The sequence below is a fragment of the Ptychodera flava genome, chromosome 8 (assembly GCF_041260155.1).
Source record: "Ptychodera flava strain L36383 chromosome 8, AS_Pfla_20210202, whole genome shotgun sequence".
NCBI lineage: Eukaryota > Metazoa > Hemichordata > Enteropneusta > Ptychoderidae > Ptychodera > Ptychodera flava.
In genome coordinates, this window is record NC_091935.1 from 18,867,215 (window position 1) to 18,893,144 (window position 25,930).

A 25,930-nucleotide genomic window follows, 5' to 3' on the forward strand; every position below is an offset into this window, starting at 1 on the left:
GCTGAAATGCGCTTGTGATTTTGAATTCAAACGTCATGGGCAGGTTAAATTCTTCTGTCGTTGTGAGTGACAATGACTGCAACCATGAAATTGTTAACCGCAAAACAGATGCAGAGTAATCGAAGCGATGGATGAGGTGACTGTCAAAGAATAACCCAATCCATTTGGACGGCCAGATATTTTAAATATGCAATTGTTACCAACTGAAATGCGAGCAACACTGTGCTGAATGCATAATGTAAATGACCGCATCCTTTTGCCTTTCAATAATCCTTCTCTGTTCGACAAGCAGCATACATTTGAGACAGTTGACTTACTTATTTATATCTGGTTCATTTTTGTAAATTGTCCTACTTAATGCTGCATTTGAGTTCGGAAGACCTAATGCTTATTGAGAATTTAATGTAGGAGTTACACCGTTTTTGCAATACACGTCTCCTTCACAAAATGTTTGCATGATCTGAATTGAAGCTTGTATCTTTGCTATCTATAAAGCCTCGCTATTTGGGTAGGTATCAACCTGTTGTAGCGAGCATTATATTAATGACGCTTATGAGTGTTAGGTTATCTTGTATGCTACTCAATAATTGATATAGGAAAAAGGGCAATCGATCAAATTACTATTCAATAAGTATTGATAATTCACCTCTCACGATGAGTCTCATAAACCCATGTTTTCCTTGAGTTCGTTGTGTTTCACTGCTGTAACATTCATAAATTCCTGCATCACTGGGCTTTGTAAATGATATCGTTATACTATTTTGACCATTCCATTGTGGTTGTTCTACCCCATTATGTCTCCATTTCAACGAAGATGCTGACACGGACGTCGCCATGGTCATTGTAGTATCATCACCCCAGCTTACTGTCTTTGTTTGAATTTCTGGTTTTATTTCAGCTGTATGAAGAATCAAATAAGATATCTTTACAATGTCGAAATTTCTTACAACATCAACGAAGTCCTAACGTTAACTTGTTAAAACAATTAAAGGGAAATGCTGATGTACATTGCTGTAAGATTAAGACAGACAAAAAGAAAAAACCCAATCTTTATGGTTAAGTAACAGTAACAGCGGAAACAGACAGACAGGATGGTACACATAATGAAAAGGTGACTGGAAGAGAAGAGAAGAACGGGAATTAAAGACACCAATTGAACAAAATAAATAAAGATAAAAACAGAAACACAGAATTGCGTAGATTGGTAGGGACAAAATAGCAGACGATGTTGTAGGTATGCAGAAATGAAACGACATGTCTTTCTCAGGTAGCCTTCGTTTGAGGGGGAGGCGGTTCGGGTCTGGAGACATGGAGGGTTTTATGTACAAACACGTGGTGTTGGGTGCGGGTCAAATTTTAGAATAAAAGATTTGTATCCATTCGAGTAATATGTTTCTATCCTGAAAATAACTTCACACCGTGCATGATCATTTTAATGGTATTTTAATCAGTGTGGGTGTTTGGAAACAAAAACAAGGAAAACATCTGCTGTTTTCGTTTTTAAGATCTTAATTGTATACTCAGTGTGGGTGCTAGCCCTTGACAACTAAAATAACAACTTTTTGCCGTTATGTTTCGAGACCACTTACGTTTTCTTCCCCCACCTGGACTCGGCAAAGTGGCAAGAGTTTCCATGTGAGAATAGGAATTTTATCTTTATATTTTTTTGTTTTTCTAGGCTTCCATGACTCTCAAAACATCTAAAAGCAAAGATTCCCTTTATAATTACACAAAGGGAGAGTAACAAGAGTAATATATAACGTTAAGGAAGGACACAGTGACACTACTTACAGCAATCAATAACTGACCGATTAAATACCAGGTAGTTTCTATTGGAAAAAAACTAAAAAAACAAACTACAATCATTTCATGATTCGTACTTTAAAAATCCGATTCAGTATAAAAAATGAAGTAAAGGAGGAGAGAAACAGATTCAATGGCGTGTCGTAGGAATAACGACACCATGGAAAAGAGTCACAATTTACCTTCTTGGACAATTAAAACTGTCTGCAGTCTCTCAGTCCCTCCAGTGTTAGCATTGGCAGCACAGTAGTATGCACCAGGTCTGCCAGCACCAGGGGGTAAATTAAGTCTTCTTGAATAGACATTGAAGTCTCTTTGGGACGATCCTGCTGGGAGTCCAGATCCTGTGCCAGTATCTAGGATTCTGTCGAAGATGAAACTTGTACCTACAGTTGATATGGCATCACTAGTTGAGAATCCAGCGATGAAAAGATTGCCATTCAAACTTGGTGTCGCTTTTTGACTGAAAAAAGTTACATCTAATCTTGCACCTGTGTGTAATTGAAGCGTAATACAAGTGTGGGTCACAAATGTGAACTGATAAGAAACGTACCGTTGAAATGATTGTTGAGAACTAATATGCCTTTTATTGGTTTGGTATTAAATAAGTCCGTCTGGATTCTTGCTACTTCAAAGATTTCCTGATTAATTACGAAAACTTTTCTGAGTAAAACGTTTAAAAAATATAGACTGAGCAGTCTATCTACGGAATTCCACAAATGGAAAGAGTGTCAGATGTGTACCTCCTCCTAAGTATCTAATGAAGATTTCGTTTATTTGAAATCACAGGGGCGAGCGAGCAATACATTCATGTACTAATTAGTTATGATCAATAACTTCAATCAGAATATTCCATATATATCTACCCTCACTATATGTGTGCAGTATTAAAAAAAAAAACCAATTTATATCTGTTGATTACTCACTCTAATCCCCCGTTAGTTATTTCTACTGATCTTAAAATCGAATGTGGGGATTAGCGTTCTAACTTCAGGGGTATATTTCACCTAGAATACATTTTTTCAAATTGTTTGTCAATAAACAAAAATACTATATGTAAGCTAAATGCTGGTGTTTTTTGTTCATTTTTCCCGTTGAAAAATAATTGTGAAAATGAAAAATGTTCGGGGTTTGATCAAAAAACCTCCGTGAGGAACGCGTCCTTTTCTATGGCGTCATATAAGAGGCGTTCGTGAGAGTAGAACGGAGAAGCTATACACACAATTGCAGAATGGCATCTATCTCAAGTTCTGTCTCTTATGTGGAAAGTGAAAATCACTCCTACGACTAATGCATTTTTTGCAAGTATGAGCAACGCCAAAATTAAAAAAACACACTAAACCCCCCCCCCCCATCATTGAGCATTTCAAAAACATGGTCACCCCTACCACCAAAGTCAAAAAACAGGGTGACCCCCCCATGAATCCACCGGCCCCCAAGGCCGAAGAAACTGACTAGTCCCTAAAGTGGATAACGCACAGCCCTGCAAAGCTAAACTATGGCCCCGTGTACGATAATGTATGTTCGCAGCGCGGTGGATAGGCCTACCGCCCGCGCCTCCTGTCCACCAACGCCGAGAACACGCAGCCCTGCCACGCTGAGCTAACGTTGACCATGCAACACTCATTCACTGAGGCCGCTGCAGTCAACTTATAGGTGTGGGGCCATAGCTGTGGTGTTTTCAGATGGAATTCCTGCCTTTTTACGGGCTGGTTTTGACTCTGACGATTACGATACAGACGCCATGGCCCTGCTACCTCTGCGTGGCAGGGCTGTGTGTTACAGGCGTTATACGGCCTCCATCTCACGGCCTCCACCACAGCCCTTCGAGTATGGCGAGAGTGTCCGGCTTTGGCTACAATGCCTTGCGGCAGCGTAGCCAAAGGTGGACACTCTCGCCATACTCGAAGGGCTAGTGGAAGGCAGTATAATGCCGGTAACACACAGCCCTGCCAGGCAGAGCTATGGCCCTGCTGCGTACGATACTCTGTGTTCCAAGCGCGGTGATATAGGCCTACCGCCTCCCGCCCACCACCACATACGTCGGGAGCACGTTATACGGAGGCCGTATATATACATGTATATAATTATATAACGCCGGTAACACACAGCCCTGCCATGCAGAGCTAGGTCCTTCTATGGTCCTTTGAAACATACGAGCCCTGCTGTGTGCAGCATTGTGAACACAACGATTTTTATGTAAGTCCAGCTGCGACCAACATTATGAACATTTGGAAGTCACTATCTTGTTTCAAAAAGAAGGATGTTATATAAAAATTTCCGAATCTCAGCTTCTCAAAGCGAGTTTGTATATACAATTTTGTTGGTGTATAACGACTGCGAGGTCCTTCTATATAAATTTTTGCGGCTGTATCAGTCATCCAGAACAACGTCCTATATATATATATATATATATATATATATATATATATATATATATATATATATATATATATATATATATATATATATATATATATATATATATAATATATATAATTTTGCGGCTGTATCAGTAAGTCAGAATAAGGTCCTGTGTATATAAATTTGCAGCTGTATCAGTAAGTCAGGAAGAGGTCCAATGTATATAAATTTTGCAGCTGTATCAGTAAGTCAGAAGAAGGTCCTATGTAAACAAACTTTTCGCGAAAGCGAGGCTCGATGTTAAATTTCGACCCTTCTCCAGGCTCTATGAATGTATGTATGTATGTATGTATGTATGTATGTATGTATGTATGTATGTATGTATGTATGTATGTATGTATGTATGTATGTATGTATGTATGTATGTATGTATGTATGTATGTATGTATGTGTATGTGTGGTGTGTGTGTTTATGCATGTTTGTGCGAAATTATGTGTGTACGTGTATACGTATGATGTATGTATGAACGTATATATGTATTGTACATGTCTGAATGAATACACTCTATGCGTACGTGTATGATTATATATAAATATATATATATATATATATATATATATATATATATATATATATATATATATATTATATATATATATATATATATATATATATATATATATAGATATATAGATATATATATGTAAATATATCACATGAACTGGCCCGATTCTTCACCTGTGTAACGTAGAACAGGACGGATAAGAAATCTGAATTACCCCTGTTGTACGTCATCAACCGGAACTTTTTTCGTGCATAATACCGTTCATACATGCAGGCGTCGCGACACAACCAGATTTGTTGTGATCGATGCAGTGTTAGCTCGTACGTTATTTTTACAAAAAGGTGACCCGATAAATCCAGACGTGGAAACATAGAAGGCATATTTGTCCAACTAAATTTCAAGTTGCTAAAACAATAGCTTTCCCGTGAATCGAATGGAGATACCGATGATCGTTTTATTTTAATGGCTCAGTAACGTCGCGGCTGTATTCGAGTCGTGTAGGCTCAATATGGACGTCGTACCTGGCGATCCCGGTTGGCGCTTAAACCGAAACCTACACCTCAACGTAAGTTAAACTGAATTAATGAGTACAGTATAATCTTCGGGAAAGCGACATAGGAGGCACAAGCATAAAGCCATTTGACTAACAACGATAAATTTATGTTAATCGCACTCGCTCGGAATCAAACTTGCAGCGCGGCATAAGGCTGTAGCAAAGACAAAAGCTGTCGAGCTGTGTGCAGCGCTGTGGAATCCCATGTTCTTCGAAAGTTGACTCAGACAACACTCAAAACAGAGTTTCCGTCAAGTAACAAAATTAGGATGTATCCACGGGCGAGATATGTGTCACTGCAAACATCAAAGTCCGTAAGACGAAAACATTGAGGACCGAGATCGGGATTGACGAGTTGACACCGGCAGAGACCGGTGACGGCAACGTTGTGGGCACAAACATGCAATGAGTGTGTCATCGAACGGAATCTTTCGCGCTCGCAAAGGTCGTAAACTTGTGTGATATTTTGAAAGCCACGGCATCTCTGAGAATGAGAATTACTGTTTCGATCGTATAGTTGCATTACTTCATAAATCTATTTGTAAATATTCTTATCAACTCTGAATACTATGGCTATCCGTCGCTAGCACGGTGGAAGCTATGTCCGCCGATGGCCAACTTGCCTTGGTATCGGTACAGCGCGAGACAATGATTGACACGTTCAATGACCGAATCCGTATGACTGGTTGGTGGATATATCATTTGATGTACCAAATTTCAGCTTGATGGGTTTTATGAATGAAAGTATCTCCTGGGTGACGGACCGCTTTACTCTTTAAATGAAAGTAATCCGCGTAAGTAAAACACAAATCGCGACGAAATTCTTGCAATTTGTTACTACAATTTTGATCCATCTACGTCAAAAGAAAAAAATAAGAAGACAGTTCATGTGATAAATATATAATCCCATGGTATTTATCTCTATTTGAGGTCATCGTATACTCGTGTTTTTCGCGGAGCCACACAACTTCTCGCCTTCGGCTCGAAGTTGTACGGCTCCGCGAAAACACTCGTATACGATGACGTCAAACAGAGAAAAATACCATGGGATTATATATATATATATATATATATATATATATATATATATATATATATATATTCGTTTGTGTATGTATGTTCGAATGTATGTATGTATTTATGTAAATGTGTTGTTTACATTTGGCGCCTTGTACCAATTCGCGGCGAATCTGAACTCGGACGTTTTTTGACAGGATGAATATTTCACAACTTAAAGAGTGAAACACACTACTACAAATAGTTGCCATTACAACGTTATGGCTTTTTCGAAATAATGAATATTGTTTTATGCAATTCTATTAATTTCAGACACACAAAAAATAGGTGAGATATACACTTCAACAACTCGCTAAATGTCATGAGATAAATAGGCGTATTGTACCTTGTAAACGACTAGTTGTGTATTTTTCTGCACAAAATGACAACACATTCATAAAATGAAAGCATTTCGTCCGAATGTCCAGTTTCAGAGAGCTTTGCTGTTCTTCATGACCTGACGAGGTTGCTATAGGGCAGTACCAATCCCGCAGTCCTCGATTACTATTAAAGCAGTATGTTATCCTTCGATCATTATCAAATTACAACAGCTCAATACCTTTGTACTATCGCGTACCTGGCATTAAACGGTATACCCTTATGGAACAAGCTGTATCAAAAAGTAGCAAGAAATATGACTTCATAATAAATGTCCCCTTGACGGAAGGTATATTTTTTCAAAACACAAGCCCTGCACGATGCCCTTTACTTGTAGTATTAAATAGCAGCCTTTCATAAGACTTTAAAAGTCCATATGGCACCAAAAGTGACCCCTAATCTAAGGGTAGGCCTTGTTAAGAAGACAAGCCCTCATTTTTGATTAATTCTGTCCAAAGCCCAAATATTTTATTTTTTAAACTTGAAGAAGTAAATAGCAGTAACTAGTATGACTTTAAAATGTGCTTGTCTTCAACATATGTCTCCATAGAGTATGTACATTTTTAAAGCATTAGCCTCCCCTTTGTTAATTTTGTTCAATGCCCTGATCGTGTAATTTTAGATCCAACTTGAAGAATAAATAGCAGTAACCAGTATAATTCAAAACCATGTTTTCAATAGCATAGGATACGCATATGTTTGAAAAATATTAGCCCTCCCATTGTATAATTTTACCAAAGTGATAATCGTGTATTTTAATATACAACTTAACACAATGTCAATATGATTTTAAATGCCCCCCTAATAGTATATTTTTACATAAACAATAGTCCTAGCCTCCCATTGTTAATTCAGTCTCCAGTCCTAATCTTTAATTTTATATCCAACTTGAAGTATTAAATGGAAGCAATCAGTATGACATTACAAATTACTTCAGAAGTGCACCAATCTAGGGTAGATATTGTCGGACTAGAGCTTAATGCCATATTTGCTGGAAGCGGGAACATTCATATTTATAAATGTAGTTTTTGGCCGGATATCAATTTCCTCACTAAAATATGACTATTGCATTTGAAGTCAGTTTTCATATCCAGACCTGCATGAACGATGGTGAATATTTTCTGAACAATTCGTGCAGTTTTAGCCCTGAATCCTCATTCGTCTACGGAAGCTGCAATTGACTAACATTAGCCAGATATGAACTAAACATGCTCACGTGTTTTAGTATATAATACAGTTGTCTGTAAATTGAAACTTTTGCCACATGTTTGCAGCTTCACTGTGATTAGCATCATAAGAAATATTCATAACAGTTAATTCAAACTGGGATAAAATAAAGAAATGAATTGACTGCTGTCATTATATCACCACTTTACATAGCAAGTATTATTGCCTTTGCTCAAGTCTTTCTAACCTTATTATTGGCTTGAATTTTTTTGTGGCTAAAGGTCTTGCTCATACAGCATTCTTTAATAGCGAATTGACTGGTTCCACAACATTACTATCTCAAGTCGACCGCAAAGCGGAATTTCGTAGAGCACATGCATTCTCCAGGTTCTGCAAAAAACAGCAAAGCCATTCAGGAGAAATCGAAGAGATATTCTTTGCATGTGGGAAATTATTATCTCTATCAGTGGCGGATCTCCAAGTACCTGTATGCATGCAGCGAATACAGTTTGTGTTCTACTTTCAATTTCGAGACCGTCTTCATTGGATAATTCGGTTTGCTGTCTATAATAATATTGTAGTACAGAAACAAATATTTACTCAATGGCAATGAATATGATGAATGAGGATGCAGATGACACTTCATTGTAGGGGGACGATAAAATTATTGTCGAAATTGTTCAGGTGAGAAATGAACAGTACTGTTGTTCCCGAAAAACGGTGAGTGGTACGGTATGCCATGCCATACTTAACAAATATACCGTATAATAAGCTATTTTCACCTCTGGTAAAAATTTGTAAAAATTGTAAAAATCAGACAGTTGTACTACCCTGTTTTTTCCTACCTCGGACGCTAGATCAATCCCAACGTTTGACCTAAGGTGCCTTAAATAAAATTCTTTGTCTGCCGTCCGCGTGCGTGTAGGTTTTCGCGCGAAATCTGAAAAAACAACAAACACAGATCATCTGCTTGAAAATACGGTGCACTGTGTCCTTCCTTTGTCCGCAACGGCACAAATGGGAAGAAATCTCCCTATCGGGAGACCTAGAAATGTTATATGTATTTGTTACAGCTATTCGATTACAGTTTGTCTCTAGAAGAGAAGAATTTTCCACATCGGGAGACTCTGTCCTAAACGTGTAACAGTTAAAAGTGTTAATAGTTCATAAGCAGTTGAAGTTTTTCTAACATTGAAGAGTTTTTCTGTTACCAAACGATGTTGTCATTTTATAAGTCCATATTTGTATTCAGTTTTGAAAATTATCAATGACCATTACATATGCATAGACTGTCCTGACAAGCAGGATGCTTGGCATTTTAGTATGCAATCGGAAGTACGATAAAAAACTAGTTGATGCGCAGAATTCTGAATTCCGAATATATAGTCAAATATTACAGCTAATGGAGCATTTAACTAAACAGGAACTGTGCTCAGGACTAGTATTGTATGACTCTCGGGACACGTACATTATTAAGGAGGATTTGTACTCATGGCTGTTACTATTTGTTCAGCTATCTAATCTTCTTACTACGAAATTTGTTATTGTATGGAGGAGGAGTAGTTTCAACTTTACAAAGATGTTTAGCATTTGTTTTCTGAGTGTCGACAACATACTTTTCAATTGTTATACACAGTAACTTTCGCAGTTTAATATTGAAATTTTCAGTGTTAATTTGAAAGAACACTTTTTGTTCCTACCTAAACATTTTGAAATTAATAATGCGCAGGTTATCAAAACAACCTGTTCTTTACTGTCACACTGTACATGTGGTACATTGTGTACTAGTATGATATTTGTTGCCATTGTTTTTATGGAAATTTTGTTCAGATTCATAGTTACCTAACCAATACTATGCTTGTTGTACTTATACAATTATACATGTGTATCTTGTGTTTCCAAGCATTGCTTTCCAACCTGCTTAATGAAAAGAACAATAAACGCTGTATATTATGTAATAGTTGAGTTGTTATACTTGTGGCAATCAAACCTATCGGAAAGTGAAAGTTTATAGGATTGATCTATGTTGTGTTTTTTCTTTGCTTTTTTTGCTGCTGACTGGTAGGTTTCGGCTCGAAGTTGTACGGCTCCGCGAAATACACTCGTATACGATGACATCAAATAGAAAAAATACCATGGGATTATATATATATATATATATATATATATATATATATATATATATATATATATATATATATATTCGTTTGTGTATGTATGTTCGAATGTATGTATATATGTAAATTGTGTTGTTCACATTTGGCGCCTTGTACCAATTCGCGGCGAATCTGAACTCGGACGTTTTTGACAGGATGAATATTTCACAACTTAAAGAGTGAAACACACTACTACAAATAGTTGCCATTACAACGTTATGGCTTTTTCGAAATAATGAATATTTTTTTATGCAATTCTATTAATTTCAGACACACAAAAAATAGGTGAGATATACACTTCAACAACTCGCTAAATGTCATGAGATAAATAGGCGTATGTACCTTGTAAACGACTAGTTGTGTATTTTCTGCACAAAATGACAACACATTCATAAAATGAAAGCATTTCGTCCGAATGTCCAGTTTCAGAGAGCTTTGCTGTTCTTCATGACCTGACGAGGTTGCTATAGGGCAGTACCAATCCCGCAGTCCTCGATTACTATTAAAGCAGTATGTTATCCTTCGATCATTATCAAATTACAACAGTTCAATACCTTTGTACTATCGCGTACCTGGCATTAAACGGTATACCCTTATGGAACAAGCTGTATCAAAAAGTAGCAAGAAATATGACTTCATAATAAATGTCCCCTTGACGGAAGGTATATTTTTTCAAAACACAAGCCCTGCACGATGCCCTTTACTTGTAGTATTAAATAGCAGCCTTTCATAAGACTTTAAAAAGTCCATATGGCACCAAAAGTGACCCCTAATCTAAGGGTAGGCCTTGTTAAGAAGACAAGCCCTCATTTTTTGATTAATTCTGTCCAAAGCCCAATATTTTATTTTTTAAACTTGAAGAAGTAAATAGCAGTAACTAGTATGACTTTAAAATGTGCTTGTCTTCAACATATGTCTCCATAGAGTATGTACATTTTTAAAAGCATTAGCCTCCCCTTTGTTAATTTTGTTCAATGCCCTGATCGTGTAATTTTAGATCCAACTTGAAGAATAAATAGCAGTAACCAGTATAATTCAAAACCATGTTTTCAATAGCATAGGATACGCATATGTTTGAAAAATATTAGCCCTCCCATTGTATAATTTTACCAAAGTGATAATCGTGTATTTTAATATACAACTTATCACAATGTCAATATGGTTTAAATGCCCCCTTAATAGTGTATGTATACTTTTTACATAAACAATAGTCCTAACCTCCCATTGTTAATTCAGTCTCCAGTCCTAATCTTTAATTTTATATCCAACTTGAAGTATTAAATGGAAGCAATCAGTATGACATTACAAATGACTTCAGAAGTGCACCATTCTAGGGTAGATATTGTAGGACTAGAGCTTAATGCCATATTTACTGGAAGCGGGAACATTCATATTTATAAATGTAGTTTTTGCCCGGATATCAATATCCTCACTAAAATATGACTATTGCACTTGAAGTCAGTGTTTTATATCCAGACCTGCATGAACGATGGTGAATATTTTCTGAACAATTCGTGCAGTTTTAGCCCTGAATCCTCATTCGTCTACGGAAGCTGCAATTGACTAACATTAGCCAGATATGAACTAAACATGCTCACGTGTTTTAGTATATAATACAGTTGTCTGTAAATTGAAACTTTTGCCACATGTTTGCAGCTTCACTGTGATTAGCATCATAAGAAATATTCATAACAGTTAATTCAAACTGGGATAAAATAAAGAAATGAATTGACTGCTGTCATTATATCACCACTTTACATAGCAAGTATTATTGCCTTTGCTCAAGTCTTTCTAACCTTATTATTGGCGTGAATTTTTTGTGGCTAAAGGTCTTGCTCATACTACGTGCTCTGTCGCTTACATATGGCAATACTACGCTGTGTTAAAAACGCAGGGTTCTGAAATAGCAGTTTGTAAATTCTTCTTAAACATGCCTTAGGGATAACAAATTCCTACATGGAATTAGGACATTTACCATGACAGTAAAAAAGTGAAGGAAAAACCACCTCCATCATCATTCTCATCATCATCATCATCATCATCATCATCATCAAAATAAGAACAGGATTTATTTTAAAACTTGTCAAAAGACCGTGAAAGGACTTTCGATAGACTGTAATTTTCGCAAAAATTGTGATATTGCGCACAGAATGAACTTATACTATAACGGCGTACCAATGACTCATCATTTTAAAAGAATGCAGGACATCCTGTCAATATTTGCGACAAAACAGTCTGTATGCAACATGCACTAATCACCTTTGCTCTGATGTTGATGAATCATTGTCGAAATATTTTTGATGTCATTGGTCCGCGTTTTTCATAATTTTGTTATCAATTATTCTTTAATAGCGAATTGACTGGTTCCACAACATTACTATCTCAAGTCGACCGCAAAGCGGAATTTCGTAGAGCACATGCATTCTCCAGGTTCTGAAAAAACAGCAAAGCCATTCAGGAGAAATCGAAGAGATATTCTTTGCATGTGGGAAATTATTATCTCTATCAGTGGCTGATCTCCAAGTATGTACCTGTATGCATGCAGCGAATACAGTTTGTGTTCTACTTCCATGTTCGAGACCGTCTTCATTGGATAATTCGGTTTGCTGTCTATAATAATATTGTAGTACAGAAACAAATATTTACTCAATGGCAATGAATATGATGAATGAGGATGCAGATGACACTTCATTGTAGGGGGACGATAAAATTATTGTCGAAATTGTTCAGGTGAGAAATGAACAGTACTGTTGTTCCCGAAAAACGGTGAGCGGTACGGTATGCCATGCCATACTTAACAAATACACCATATAATAAGCTATTTTCACCTCTGGTAAACATTTGTAAAAATTGTAAAAATCAGCCAGTTGTCCTACCCTGCTTTTTTCCTACCTCGGACGCTAGATCAATCCCAACGTTTGACCTAAGGCGCCTTAAATAAAATTCTTTGTCTGCCGTCCGCGTGCGTGTACGTTTTCGCGCGAAATCTGAAAAAAAACCAAACACAGATCATCTGCTTGAAAATACGGTGCACTGTGTCCTTCCTTTGTCCGCGACGGCACAAATGGGAGGAAATCTCCCTAACAGGAGACCTAGAAATGTTATATGTATTTTGTTACAGCTATTCGATTACAGTTTGTCTCTAGAAGAGAAGAATTTTCCACATCGGGAGACTCTGTCCTAAACGTGTAACAGTTAAAAGTGTTAATAATAGTTCATAAGCAGTTGAAGTTTTTCTAACATTGAAGAGTTTTTCTGTTACCAAACGATGTTGTCATTTTATAAGTCCATATTTGTATTCAGTTCTGAAAATTATCAATGACCATTACATATGCATAGACTGTCCTGACAAGCAGGATGCTTGGCATTTTAGTATGCAATCGGAAGTACGATAAAAAAACTAGTTGATGCGAAGAATTCTGAATTCCGAATATATAGTCAAATATTACAGCTAAAGGAGCATTTAACTAAACAGGAACTGTGCTCAGGACTAGTATTGTATGACTCTCGGGACACGTACATTATTAAGGAGGATTTGTACTCATGGCTGTTACTATTTGTTCAGCTATCTAATATTCTTACTACGAAATTTGTTATTGTATGGAGGAGGAGTAGTTTCAACTTTACAAAGATGTTTAGCATTTGTTTTCTGAGTGTCGACAACATACTTTCAATTTGTTATACACAGTAACTTTCGCAGTTTAATATTTGAAATTTTTTTAGTGTTAATTTGAAAGAACACTTTTTGTTCCTACCTAAACATTTTGAAATTAATAATGCGCAGGTTATCAAAACAATCTGTTCTTTACTGTCACAATATATATGTGGTACATTGTGTACTAGTATGATATTTGTTGCCATTGTTTATTTGGAAATTTTGTTCAGACTCACAGTCACCTTTAACCATAACTATGCTTATTGTACTTATACAAGTGTATCTTGTGTTTCGAAGCATTGCTTTCCAACCTGCTTAGAGAAGAGCACAATAAATACTCCATTCTAAATATAATAGTTGAGTTGTTATACTTGTAGCCAATAAACCTATTGGAAAGGGAAAGTTTATAGGACTGATCTATGTTGTTGTTTTTTCTGTGCTTTTTTTGCTGCTGACTGGTAGGTTTTTCAAAATCCCAAGGACAGCAAACAAAGAATCTTCTTTAAATAGCCTGAGGACAATTCTACCAACAGAAAAGTGTTCTATCAACCGAGGCATTTTAAGTGGAGCAACCTTTCATTGCGCATCCCAGCCCAGACAACCTCTTGACATCACAGGGAACATTAACCTATTATCCTTTGCTGGGTGCGACAATAGAATCAAAAGGCTCTGGTTGTAAAAAATCATTACCGCAGTGACCCAATGAGGGGACCGCTAGTAAACTAACCTACATAACATTTATCAATGCTTCAATAAATAATTGTGACAATTGCACCATGTGACTTTTAAACGACGGCGACCTCACCTTACATCGCGATTAAGCAACTGCTCTTGTTTGACTGCATGCGAAAGTAATGGTGAGAAAACCAAGATAGGTTACGGGGGCCATGAATTTTTGCTACATTCAAGGGGGGCTTTAAAAGTCATTGTGTATTGACGAAAAACCGCTGAAAGTAAAATCGGCTATAAAGTAGCATCCTAGATGTTACTTTTCATGTTCTAGCACTATCGTTTCTTTCCAAAATGTAATTATTGTAATAGTAGGTAGCGCGCACAAATAAATGTACGATGTATGTAATACTTCAATTTGTTAGCGTTTGCGGTAAAATAATGCATCTGTATAAAGGTAAGTAGTGAAAGCCTGAGTGCTTAATATTGATGATGAACGATGGTGTAGTGTTATCGCAACTTTGACTGCATTTTTCTGCGGCTCTTTAAAATTCTGGAGATGAACAGGGAAAGGAGTGATTAACCTAGTAAGCAGCAATGTCATTCCTCACATCTGCTTCATGCTTGCTACACAAACATCTTAAAATACTCTTGCTGCACACAGAAATCTGAAAATTCGCAAAGGTATCTGAACCCTCTTGCTGCAGACACAATTCTCCAAGCCCGGAAGCATCCCTTCATATCAGGCACATGCATCACTGTGCAGATATAATGTAAAGAATAATTTATTTTGAAAAATTGATAGCAATTATTAATTGATAATATTCTGACCTGTCGAATTAGGAAATTGCTAGCGAGATTGTAACACAGGTTAACTTATCATACTGATTAACAAACTTGACGTCAAGTGTCATAGATTTTATATAAAAACCTTTAAGTTCTTTAAAGATGAATTGAGTATCACTGTGACCTTATTTTTTAGGTTTTTTTAGGTTCGATGAAATTAAATAGAAGTATCATAAACAAAATTTTCATTCCTACATATCCACAAACAGTCAGATATTAAGCGGAATACCGACAATGACGGGATTTAGCGTCTTTACATGGTATTATCTCTTGAAAATGATATCAGCCAACATTTGAACAAAACGTATGTTAATTTAAGTTGCGTTGATTAAGGTCAAGACCTGACTCAATATTCTCTCATGATTTTAATTTCTCTTAAAAGTAAACAGGCGTTCATTGACCGATGATTCTCAAACGTTTGTCTATACTGTTACGAGAATCCAAAACCATGAGAGAATACTTAGTCAGGTCTTGACCTTATAAGCAATCCAACTTTTGCACAGTCATGTTTTGTTAATTAGTGGTTGCTTTATTGGTATTTATGCTTTGGGGAATCTTTTGTCTCCGATTCATATCGATGTTATGATTTGAGAAACGTCTGTATGAATGACATGAACCCGTTGGCTATTGGAGTGATATCATTCACTAATAAGCAGTATTCATCTACTTACGCCATTATGGGGCAGGGGTTTTATTAGTCATGGTGGAAGATTTGTCTGTACAGTTTGCACAGAGTTAATAACAGAAATTTCTGATGACTGGTGAGGACTTAAAATACTCGTATAATGTCAGACATAAATAATATCGAAAAGATAAATCCAGCAACATTTCACAACACACTTGTGGTGTATCAAACGAAGAACAGGCATTTATGATTTGACTGCTTGAACCCGGATGTAAAAAGAAAAAAATAAACTGTGCCGTGTTACCTGAAAACTAAACATGTTCCAGTGCTAATATGATGAAATCTTGGCTTTTTTTATGAAATTGAGATAATTGATGCCACCCTGACATGTTGAGTATATTCCATTGGCAAAATTATCATTAGGGTCGTCAGATTTCCTCACTTCAAAATGAGAATTCAGCTGTTCGCAGTTTCAAATTGCAGGAAGTACGGAAATCTTTCAAAATAAGGTGTCAGTGCATAACCTTTAAAGTGACTCGTACAAAACTTTAAAAATCCAACTCCTCTTTCAAAGATTAGTTTTCCACTGAGTCAGAATTAACCCTTCATAGAAACGCTAAGAGCTAATTGCGTTTTGTTAGCCAACTTGAAACAGACACCATTTTTTAGTAAATTGCTCAACAAATACACGGCCTTTATTCATAATATAAAAACGGCGGTATGCTAACTTTATACATAAATATCAGTTGTAGGTGAACTTACCTGTCAATGATACTGTGAGGCACAAAATCAACCAACATTGAAGGACATACATTGTTGATGATTGTAGTGTAAGGCTTGCGTATGACGATGTATGTATATGGAATTATGGGAAAACGTGTTAAGTAGACTATCCTTAAACGTAAACGGTGTTGGAATTTTGCCAAAAGATACGCAGCTTTTACTACACTTTTCAAATATATCTTAAACAAAGAGAACCTTTTTCGTGGTCAATGAAGCGGTGGACATATGTCATGAAATGCCAATATGGTTTCCCATTGTTATTAAAATAGCATCTCTTATGGCTTCGCCCAGTTGAAAGAGACCATAGAATGAAAATACGATTTCGCCGCTGCCCTTTGGCTTGCCTTCCAGGTAGATGACCGGGTCAACACTAGATAGACGGCACCAGGAAATATACCCTACCAACAACTTCATGAAAAGATGACTTCGTTGCGTTTCCTTCATAGAAACTAGCTCTTATTGTAATTTCAGAGAAGAAACGTAAGCATGCGTGAAAAGACGTAAGGTGGACTTAAAAGTACCGGTTAATTGTAGTCTGGTCCCTGACCAAATTCTACCGCTGGTTGCTTTGCTAACGAAAATGGGGTTTGGTATGGGCTGATGTTTCAGTCGGACTTTTGACTGCATATTAATGAGCACAGTCACCTGACAAGATCATGTGGTCAGCACATCTGTACAGTGGCAAGCTCGGAAATAAGATGATGAAACATCGAACGGAGAAGTTGTTTGCATGGCTTCACTTTTAAGTCTCCAACTATGTTCTTCTATGATGGTATTTAATGTTGATATGACGATTATCGTCTATGATTTTTTTTGTCAGAGATGACTTGGCGACCATGGTGAATTTTGGCATGAACGGCAATGACTAAAAAAAAATGTGTTGTTTTTCATTTAATGTCGACATAGGATACTTGATTCGGGATACTATGGATGTAAAATGAATCCATGGGCATACGAAATCCTAATTCGAAGGTAGCTCTAAGTTGAAATAAATAAAACGCAATCACTGCACTCGTATTGACCAATGGTAGCCATGCTTACAATAGCCCGTACCTGACCCTATTTACGTTAGCAGCGCAGCCAGGGAACCAGACTACAGTTTCTTGGTGGTCACTTGGAGTTCATGTCAGAAATCGATAAGTAACCGCGTACTGTAACCGTAAAAACCGGCAACACAAATAGATATGCCACGCTCTCAGGATATGTGGTAATTGACGGTATGTGCGCTGCATGGCCGACGCATATCAATTAGGGTTCAGTAGGGACACATTAATTGCTTTCTCAAACAAGTTACCCGGCAAAATTAGCTAAAGTGACTATACATAGAAGCATGTTCGAACCTGCCTCCTGGTCAAATGCATGAAGTGTAAGAAATGCGGTTCTATTAACGGCAAAGCCTGACACCAAACGAATATTTCGAAATGTTAAACGTGTGTATGTGTGATAGATATATTTTTCTACGATACCTCTCAGACTTCCCCATCTAATGTCATGTAATTCGGTACATGTACACGGCATCTTCAAGGGTTAAACTAGATCTGATTAGGTTTTGCCAGATGTGGATTGTTCAAATAAGCATAAATTAATTTTAAAGTAATATTTCACCTTTGTAACTTATATTTGATTATTTGCGTAGCAAGGGAGGATGAGGAGTTAGATAAAGAGGACTTGGATAAATTATGTAGATGTGACGCTGTTTTAGCGCACGTGCAGGCTCATTCACATGAGCTATATTTTTCATTCTTTATGTATGTCCATCTTTGTGTTTGTCTGTCCGTCTTTCCTTCGTCCGTCTGTCTATTGGTGCAATATCTTTTAAAAAACAGCTAGTATCTGAATCAAATCTGCTAATATACATAGATTCGTTTTGGGACTGGGAAGACCTGATTGGCTTTTGTTAGGTGTGACTTGCATGGTTAGTACTAATTTGTATGCTTACATGTTCAAAAATCAGATATTCTCAGAATGACAGTATCAGATATTAAGAATCTTCATAAAAATGTCAATAAAGAAAATATACATGACAGAGTTCAGGGTCCTATACAAGTTTTATGACAATCCTGAACTTTCTTGGTCACGGAGATACATGTGCATCTCAATTGACCCGACAATAGTTGACAAAACTTCCTCTGTCCATTTAAAATACTTTGACATAACATTACTGAAAGCTATTAGCGTTTTTACATCAACTAAAATCTAATATAACTTACGCATTTTACGCAAGTTTCCTATTTAAGAATGTTTATCTGGTGAGACTTGAACAAAGTGGCTTAAACAGTGAACTCCGTTGCTGTAAAATGTGGTACATGTTTTATCATTTCCGTGGTACATGTATGCTCAATTCCTGGACCATGAACCCCAATTATTATATCAACGTGCACATTTACCACATTACAATATGCATTAACAACATCAGTTCACTGTGATCATTTGTCAAATGATAGTGTGCATTCAGCAAATCAAGTTTGGTAAAGACTATATCGTAAGGTGCATTTATTAAAGCATGGTGTGCGTTTATTCTACCATCAGGTTCATCTGACAATTTGATAAATGCATTTATCATTTCATTACGATAATTTACAAGTCAACGAGCATATATCATTTCAACACGTTCATTTGTCATATCATTATACCCAGCTTTGTCATATCATTATACCCAGCTATCAAAGCAGTATGTCCATTTGCTATAACAAAATTCGGATTTACAAAATCTTATTTGTCATTTATCAAATCGTTATGAATATTTACTAAATTACGATGTGCATTGACATCATTTTGCATGCTTACTAAATGATAATGTGAATTTACTAAATCATGATGCGCATTAACTGCATCTAATCTCAAAACCTAATGGTTTGAAGATATACTTCTTTCATCTATTGTTATTACTGTTTCATTACAATTTCTATCATGAATAACTCGGACATAAATAAACATAACCATATTACTAATATGGTGTTCGTGTAAGTTGAGATGTCTTGACTAAATTATATCATGGTGACTTGCTTTCCTTGGGTTTACACTTTCTATACATTCCAACTTTTCCCCACACAGAAACTGGGCAGTTTGGATTATTCATACCTATCTTAATCCTGCTGTTCGTAATGTTTATGTCGTTAACACATCTATCGCACACTTTTAACACCTTTCCCGGGTTCTTGAACCCGGTTGGTCAAAATTGGCTGTTCTGGCCTGTTCTGGCCTTTTTGATCACCCCTCTTAATACACTTGTATGATCACCCCTCTTAATACACTTGTATCCTCAGTGGTTCACCATTCCAATACGCCATCCTTTAATAGGCATAGGCACAAACAAAACGGCCCTTTTCAGGGCCAACACATCCTCCAAAAAGAGAACTACCGACAATAAATACCAGTCAAACACACACTCAAATTATAATTATGTGCAGCTAAACGATTAAAATGGCTACGGTTTCTCAGACTGACATGATTTTGCTGCACATTGCGTTATGTTGTGACAGATAATCCTTTTTACTATCACTTAGGGTCAATGTCAAAAGAACGGTGTCGGATACTTTATTTCTAGTCATATAGCCAAATTTACTAACATGACAAAAAGAAAATGACATCGAATAAGATCAATCATAAGTGTGGTTTTCTCTCCTTATTTACTGTCAAAAAACACTAGAAATATTGAATCTCAAGCAGTTTTTTTATGTTTTCGTTTCCGGCCTAACGGCCAGTACAGGGCAGATAGGCCTATTCTCTTCCGGACCACCCCGGCCGCTTCCGCGGACACACGGTGCCTTGGGGCAGCTTCTACTACGTTGCACACCCTCTCAAAACCTTGTCACTCACCTATATATTTTTATTGAGTAAATGCGAATGTATTTTCAAAGAGGAGACTCGCAGTCAGTTGCTGTGATGTACTTTAAGGAAATTAAGACGTTTACAGGAAAATTCAGTTTAGGCTACCCTCGGCTTTTCCAGTAACCGCGAGTTACTGGTAGTGGTAGCCTGCGGTAACTTATGCACTCAAATACGATCACGGACGTACCACGCACGTACAAATACCACGATAGTAAGCTTACGATGTTGTGTGGGCCGCTGTGTGCATGTTTCATTCACAGCGTTACCGACGAACATATCACTGCACACGGGCACGAGCTTTCAGAGGCGGCTTCAAATTGTCCCTTTCCAATGAATGTTAGTGTTGTATTTGTAGTGACATGTGTGGAACAAACTAATTTGTCATGCTTTGTAAAGAGTAAGTGACATGTGTGGAACCAACAAATTTGTCCGCATGCTTTGTAAAGAGTAATTTTAATTCATTGCTCTTGTGTGGGGGGTTGTCAACCTGATGTAATCGCAAATCCTCAGATTTCCATCTGATATAAGTATGTACGTAAACAAGAAAAGTAAACTCATTAATTTTAATAGACGTGGTGGCTATGACCAATTTCAGCCAGATTGGTCACAGCCACCACGTCTAAGTCTGTGTGGGGAAAAGTTGTCACGCTATTCAAGATACATAAAGTAGTCATTTTACAATTTTGGACAAGCCTATAACCATTTAATTTATGTTCAAAAATATACTCATTGGTAGAAAATGAACACTTTAGCTGCACAATCTGGTTGAATTTTATCATTCACGAAGATATGAACACGATTGAATTCGTGACATTTTTCGACAAACCTATTTTTCATCCTGAAATAAAAAAATGCAAGTCCAACTATTGGCGAATTTCATTATTTCACCGTTCCAAATGTACATTTACATTAAAATCGGACCAAATTTCGATCTTAGACGTATTTTCTCAGCGCTGTATTTCTCAATTAGGAATAACATGTTCAGCGAGGTATTTTCATCGGTCGACCTTATTTTTGATCACTGAATGCAAATAAAAATTATGAATGGGGTAAAATTCTAAATTGAAGTTAGCTTTCCCGAGTACGAATAGTGATGTTAATGACCAAAGCTTGTGCAGTGTTGACAGCAAATCGAAATTAGGAATTTGCACCACGTGATTCTTACTCACTTTACGTTTGATTAAAACAACATAAATAACGCTTTAATGTTATGGTATACCCGTGCTGCCATATCTTTTGATTCTTTTCCTCTAATGATTATTTAATTTTGATTGTGATGAATCAGAAATATTTACTGAGCGAAACACATAATAGATGAGTGGTTGATTTTTATGTAATTTGTGATTTGTTTTCAATTCAGAGCTCTTGCCGTAAACAGGTTTTTATCAATCCTCAGAATAGTGTTTTTCCTTGAGACTTCCGTAAATATTTTTAGTCGGTCAATTATTCAATTGCCATTAGCCCGATTACAGAAGGAGGTACCCATAACCCACTACCGCGATGGAGCACTAATGACTAAAGTGCCTTGCTCAGGGGCGCAACATCGTGCTGGAGTCTCGAACCTACCGTCCTCCGACAGTGAATCCATTACTCTGAATTTCCGGGTCTGGAACTCACCATTCTCACCATCCATAGTGAGTCTGTTACCCTAACCAGTGGTCCACGGTGCCTCCGAAAGTTAAACATTAAAATCTATAAATTGTCGGCCAGTTGCCTAAGGAGTAAAATGTTAATGAGGTTAGACAGAATGTACCGTTGTATTCTAGTTTTATATTCTAGGTGATACCCGGCCTTGACAAGTCATTATAGCCATGTGCATTACGAGAAACTATCACGTGACCAGGGACAAGGACTTGTTCACATAAGATTTACCATTCAACTTCATAATCGACTGACAATATGAACTTCTGTCTACGATTTCAAAACAGGGTCTGAGCCTTTTCTTGTTTCAAACATACAGAGCAGTCATTGGCCTCTGGTCAATTTTTAGGGCAATTTGTTGCATTTGACGAACAAAAGACATTCCCAGTACTGAAGTTGATGCCAACTGACCGACAAATTACAGATTTGCATGTATTCGAGTCAAGCATATGTAGTAATTAATTAACAGATCGCATAGATTCTAGCCATGGATAAGCTCATAACGTAGCAAGCAAAACAGCTATATGAAAAAGAATAAAGAAAACAACGCAAGGAACACCAGTAATTTTATATGGCAGAAAAGGCAAAACTCAACAGAGCGAAAGGCGTAGAACGGTTCTTAAAATTACAATCTTTAACCATTCGGAGATATATTGAGGGCGCTTGTCACGATTTGTTGAATGGCCTCTACGTAAATCAAATACCAATGGTCAGGGGGAATTTTACCGTGATTTTGTAAAAGATGTTTTTCGTGCCAGTGGTATACATCAGATACTTTGGTTGTAAATGTTCTCAAGTTACATTAAAAATCAGAAAATACTCTTGACAATCCCTACCCTCACAGTGCCTGCTTTTTCATGGCGTCTGCTTGTCTTTGCAAGTTTGAAGTCACTGATAATTGTCGTAGTTTCAAATATATTTTTCGAAGTCCTTCTGAACGGCGAGTCATGCGAATTGTATCGATTAATCACATTTAAAGAAAGTAAGTTGTTCCGAACAAAATAGTACTTCAGGCACGCTGGAAAAAATAGCGTCTGCTTCACGCACAATGTTTAAATATTGCAATGCACGTGACATGAGCAAAAAGCGATTGCATCGGAGACACTCTTGATAGGATAAGTGGTTCATAAGCCACGTACTAATTCTAATTAAAATTCAGTTTAAGACAGAAACATGATATAATATGCGCCCTCAGCGACAAAAATTCGCGCTCTCAAACTTTTACAAAACATTTTCACTTGTATGTGTGCATTTTCTGTCAACTCGAAAATTATATTTTTCCCCTTGTAGTTAACCCAGTGAGGGCGGCCTTTTTGATTATCAGAATTCGGTAAACATTAGGTCATTTATCTTTCTAGTACAAATGTTTGCACAGTGACCATTGATTTTTATTTTCACTTAGATTTTTATTTAATTGATTTCCAAAGGGAATGGTTTAAAGTTTCCTCACAGAAAGTTTGAGCAAAAGTTCCTTTATTTCATATTGGAGGCGAGAACTACCTTAACAGAATGAAGCAAATCGATACTATGTTTTGCTTATCATATGCCTATTTTAATGAATATTAATGAAAACACAACCTTTAAAATTAATGTTGTCATTTGACTGGAAATATAGCAGACGATCAGTAATAACTCAACTCAAACTCAGCAATGTTCCTAAAAATTACTTTCTCGCTAACTTTGGCATTTAATCTTAACTAAAAGTAAGAAAACAAAAAAAGAAAATTTACAGAATGCTACACACCAAGTCCAATCATACCAAATAACTCTACTGAATGTCGTATTATAAAGTTAATATCAAAATGTACAATAAAGTAACACTAACTATCACAAATTTTGATATCTGAGTATTCAACGGAATTATCTTTAGCAGCTCAATTTTGGAGCATGAGAAAAATAAAAAATAAAATGATCTATCAAGTCCATATTAAGCGGATCATAAAGTTTTTGTTGGGAGGGGGGGGGTTCATAACAACAAAACCACCAAACAATTGAATGTCGCAATGTAAAGTTAATATCAAAATTTACAATACCACTGAATGTCGTATTGTAAAGTTACACTAAATATCACAAATTTTAATATCGGTGTATTCAACGGAATTATCTTTAGTAGTTCAATTTTATTTACAATGGAGTATGAGAAAAACATAGAATAACATGGTCTGTCATGTCTTAAAGCGGATTATAAAGTTTATGTTGTTCAAAACTACAAAACAACCAAACAACGGAGTACATTAAAGCGAATTTCATGAACAAGAACATAATGGTCGATGAAATACTACCTTGATACACTTTAATGTGATATCTAAGATATCATTGCCAAAGAAGTTGATAAGGCATTGTCTTCGAATCAGGTCAATGTTCAACTATTTAAGAATATAATTAAAAGTAACAAGTATTCGATCAATTACAAAGAAGCGCAAAACAGTGCGCATATACTTTTTCATAATGAATGATAGTTGATCAAAAGACCTACTGGGATAATAGCTGCATTTTTTTTAAATCTATATTTAAACTCGATAACTCCATAGGTGAAACACCTCTTTTCGTGGAGGTCGAATAATTATAAATACCCATAACCCACAACCCCAATGGAGCACAGAGGAGTAAAGTGCCTTGCTCAAGGGCACAACACCGAGAGTCTCGAATTCACCGTCCTCCGACAGTAAATCCGCTACTCTGGATCTACCGGGACTTGAACCGGGTCTCGACCTCACCATCCTCCGACAGTGAGTCCGTTACCCTAACCACTGGTCCACGGTGCCTCCTTTCATCAATATTTCGATACTTACGAGGTGGTATTTTCGACTTTCTGTTACCTTCGAGTAAGCAAATAAGTGTAAAACAGCAAGTATTTCACGGCGACCTAGGACGTCCGCTCGTACGCTTGGACTGCAATGCCCCTCAGTGATTAAAATTTAATAAGCTTAAAGAATGTACCGATCATCAATTACCATGATTACACAAAAATTCTATATAACCTATGCTTTATAAGTTAGCTGGATACATATTGGATCACAATCAAAAATAATTAAAAAATAGAAGGTAAAAACAAGACATGAAAACCAGATAAATGTTGATAAATGTAATTATGAAACTTAAAAAGAGAAATTACGTATAATGACCCTTATCTTTAGATGTTTGACTTGATGGTAGAGGTAAATGTTGAAGATATATTAACCACAGGCAATGGCAATGTCACAATGGTAGGAGATAAATCCTGTATATTTATAGAATAAGATACTATTGTGTATATTTAAAAATAACCTGTATATATCAGACTGAGTGACACATCAATACTGTTGGTGTCACGTTAACGCATGTTTTACTATTTTAATGGAATCAATCGTCATGTAAAGACGTAAGTAAGGCCAAAAATATTTGGCTGTTAACTGAACACGCTTTTTGCATTTCATTTTAGCAGGTCGGTCTTTGATGCTGACCATTGTGCCCAGACATTATCGTATGGTGCGAGTTCAAGTGCCATAAACTACTTACATTAAAACGAAACTAGAAGTTTCAGTGCAACATTACGTAGGCGAAGAGCAGTTCTGGATTACAGAACCATTCAGTATTTGATGTCAGTGTTCCTTGTAGAAGTGCTCAGTGAAGTGTACTCTGACTCACTTTGCTGTAATGAAATCAAGAATAGTTTATTTTGGAGCCTTTATCATCTGTTTTGATCAATAAAATTTTACTAAGCAACTTGCCATAGCAAAGAAGTTTCTCGAACAACGCAATTACATTAATAACAATATGTGCACACTATCAACAAATGCAGTGCTGTGCCCGTATGATATATATGCCTTAACAAAATATACATGTATAATATTGAAT

At 36.6% G+C, this 25,930-nt stretch overlaps 2 protein-coding genes across 3 annotated transcripts in view; both read right to left on the bottom strand.

Moving 5' to 3' along the window:
* The window catches only part of LOC139138714 (tyrosine-protein kinase receptor Tie-1-like), a 55,428-nt gene extending 38,729 nt beyond the window's left edge, over positions 1-16,699 (bottom strand). The window contains exons 1-3 of the mRNA XM_070707221.1: positions 16,601-16,699; positions 1,986-2,294; positions 647-898 (exon numbers count right to left, since the gene is read on the bottom strand). Of these exons, the coding sequence (XP_070563322.1) occupies positions 647-898; positions 1,986-2,294; positions 16,601-16,652 (613 nt within the window). The 5' untranslated portion in view covers positions 16,653-16,699. The remainder of the gene's footprint in view (positions 1-646; positions 899-1,985; positions 2,295-16,600) is intronic.
* Positions 16,700-23,623: 6,924 nt separating this feature from the next.
* The window catches only part of LOC139138719 (angiopoietin-1 receptor-like), an 87,065-nt gene continuing 84,758 nt past the window's right edge, over positions 23,624-25,930 (bottom strand). The window contains exons 22-23 of one of the 2 annotated variants that reach the window (XR_011553661.1): positions 24,858-25,724; positions 23,624-24,580 (exon numbers count right to left, since the gene is read on the bottom strand). Coding sequence is in view for 1 of the 2 variants with exons in the window: in XM_070707227.1 (XP_070563328.1) it covers positions 25,662-25,724 (63 nt within the window). In the remaining variant the exon portion in view is untranslated. Of the gene's footprint in view, positions 25,725-25,930 lie in introns of both variants that reach the window. The other variant, XM_070707227.1, reaches the window with a different exon arrangement.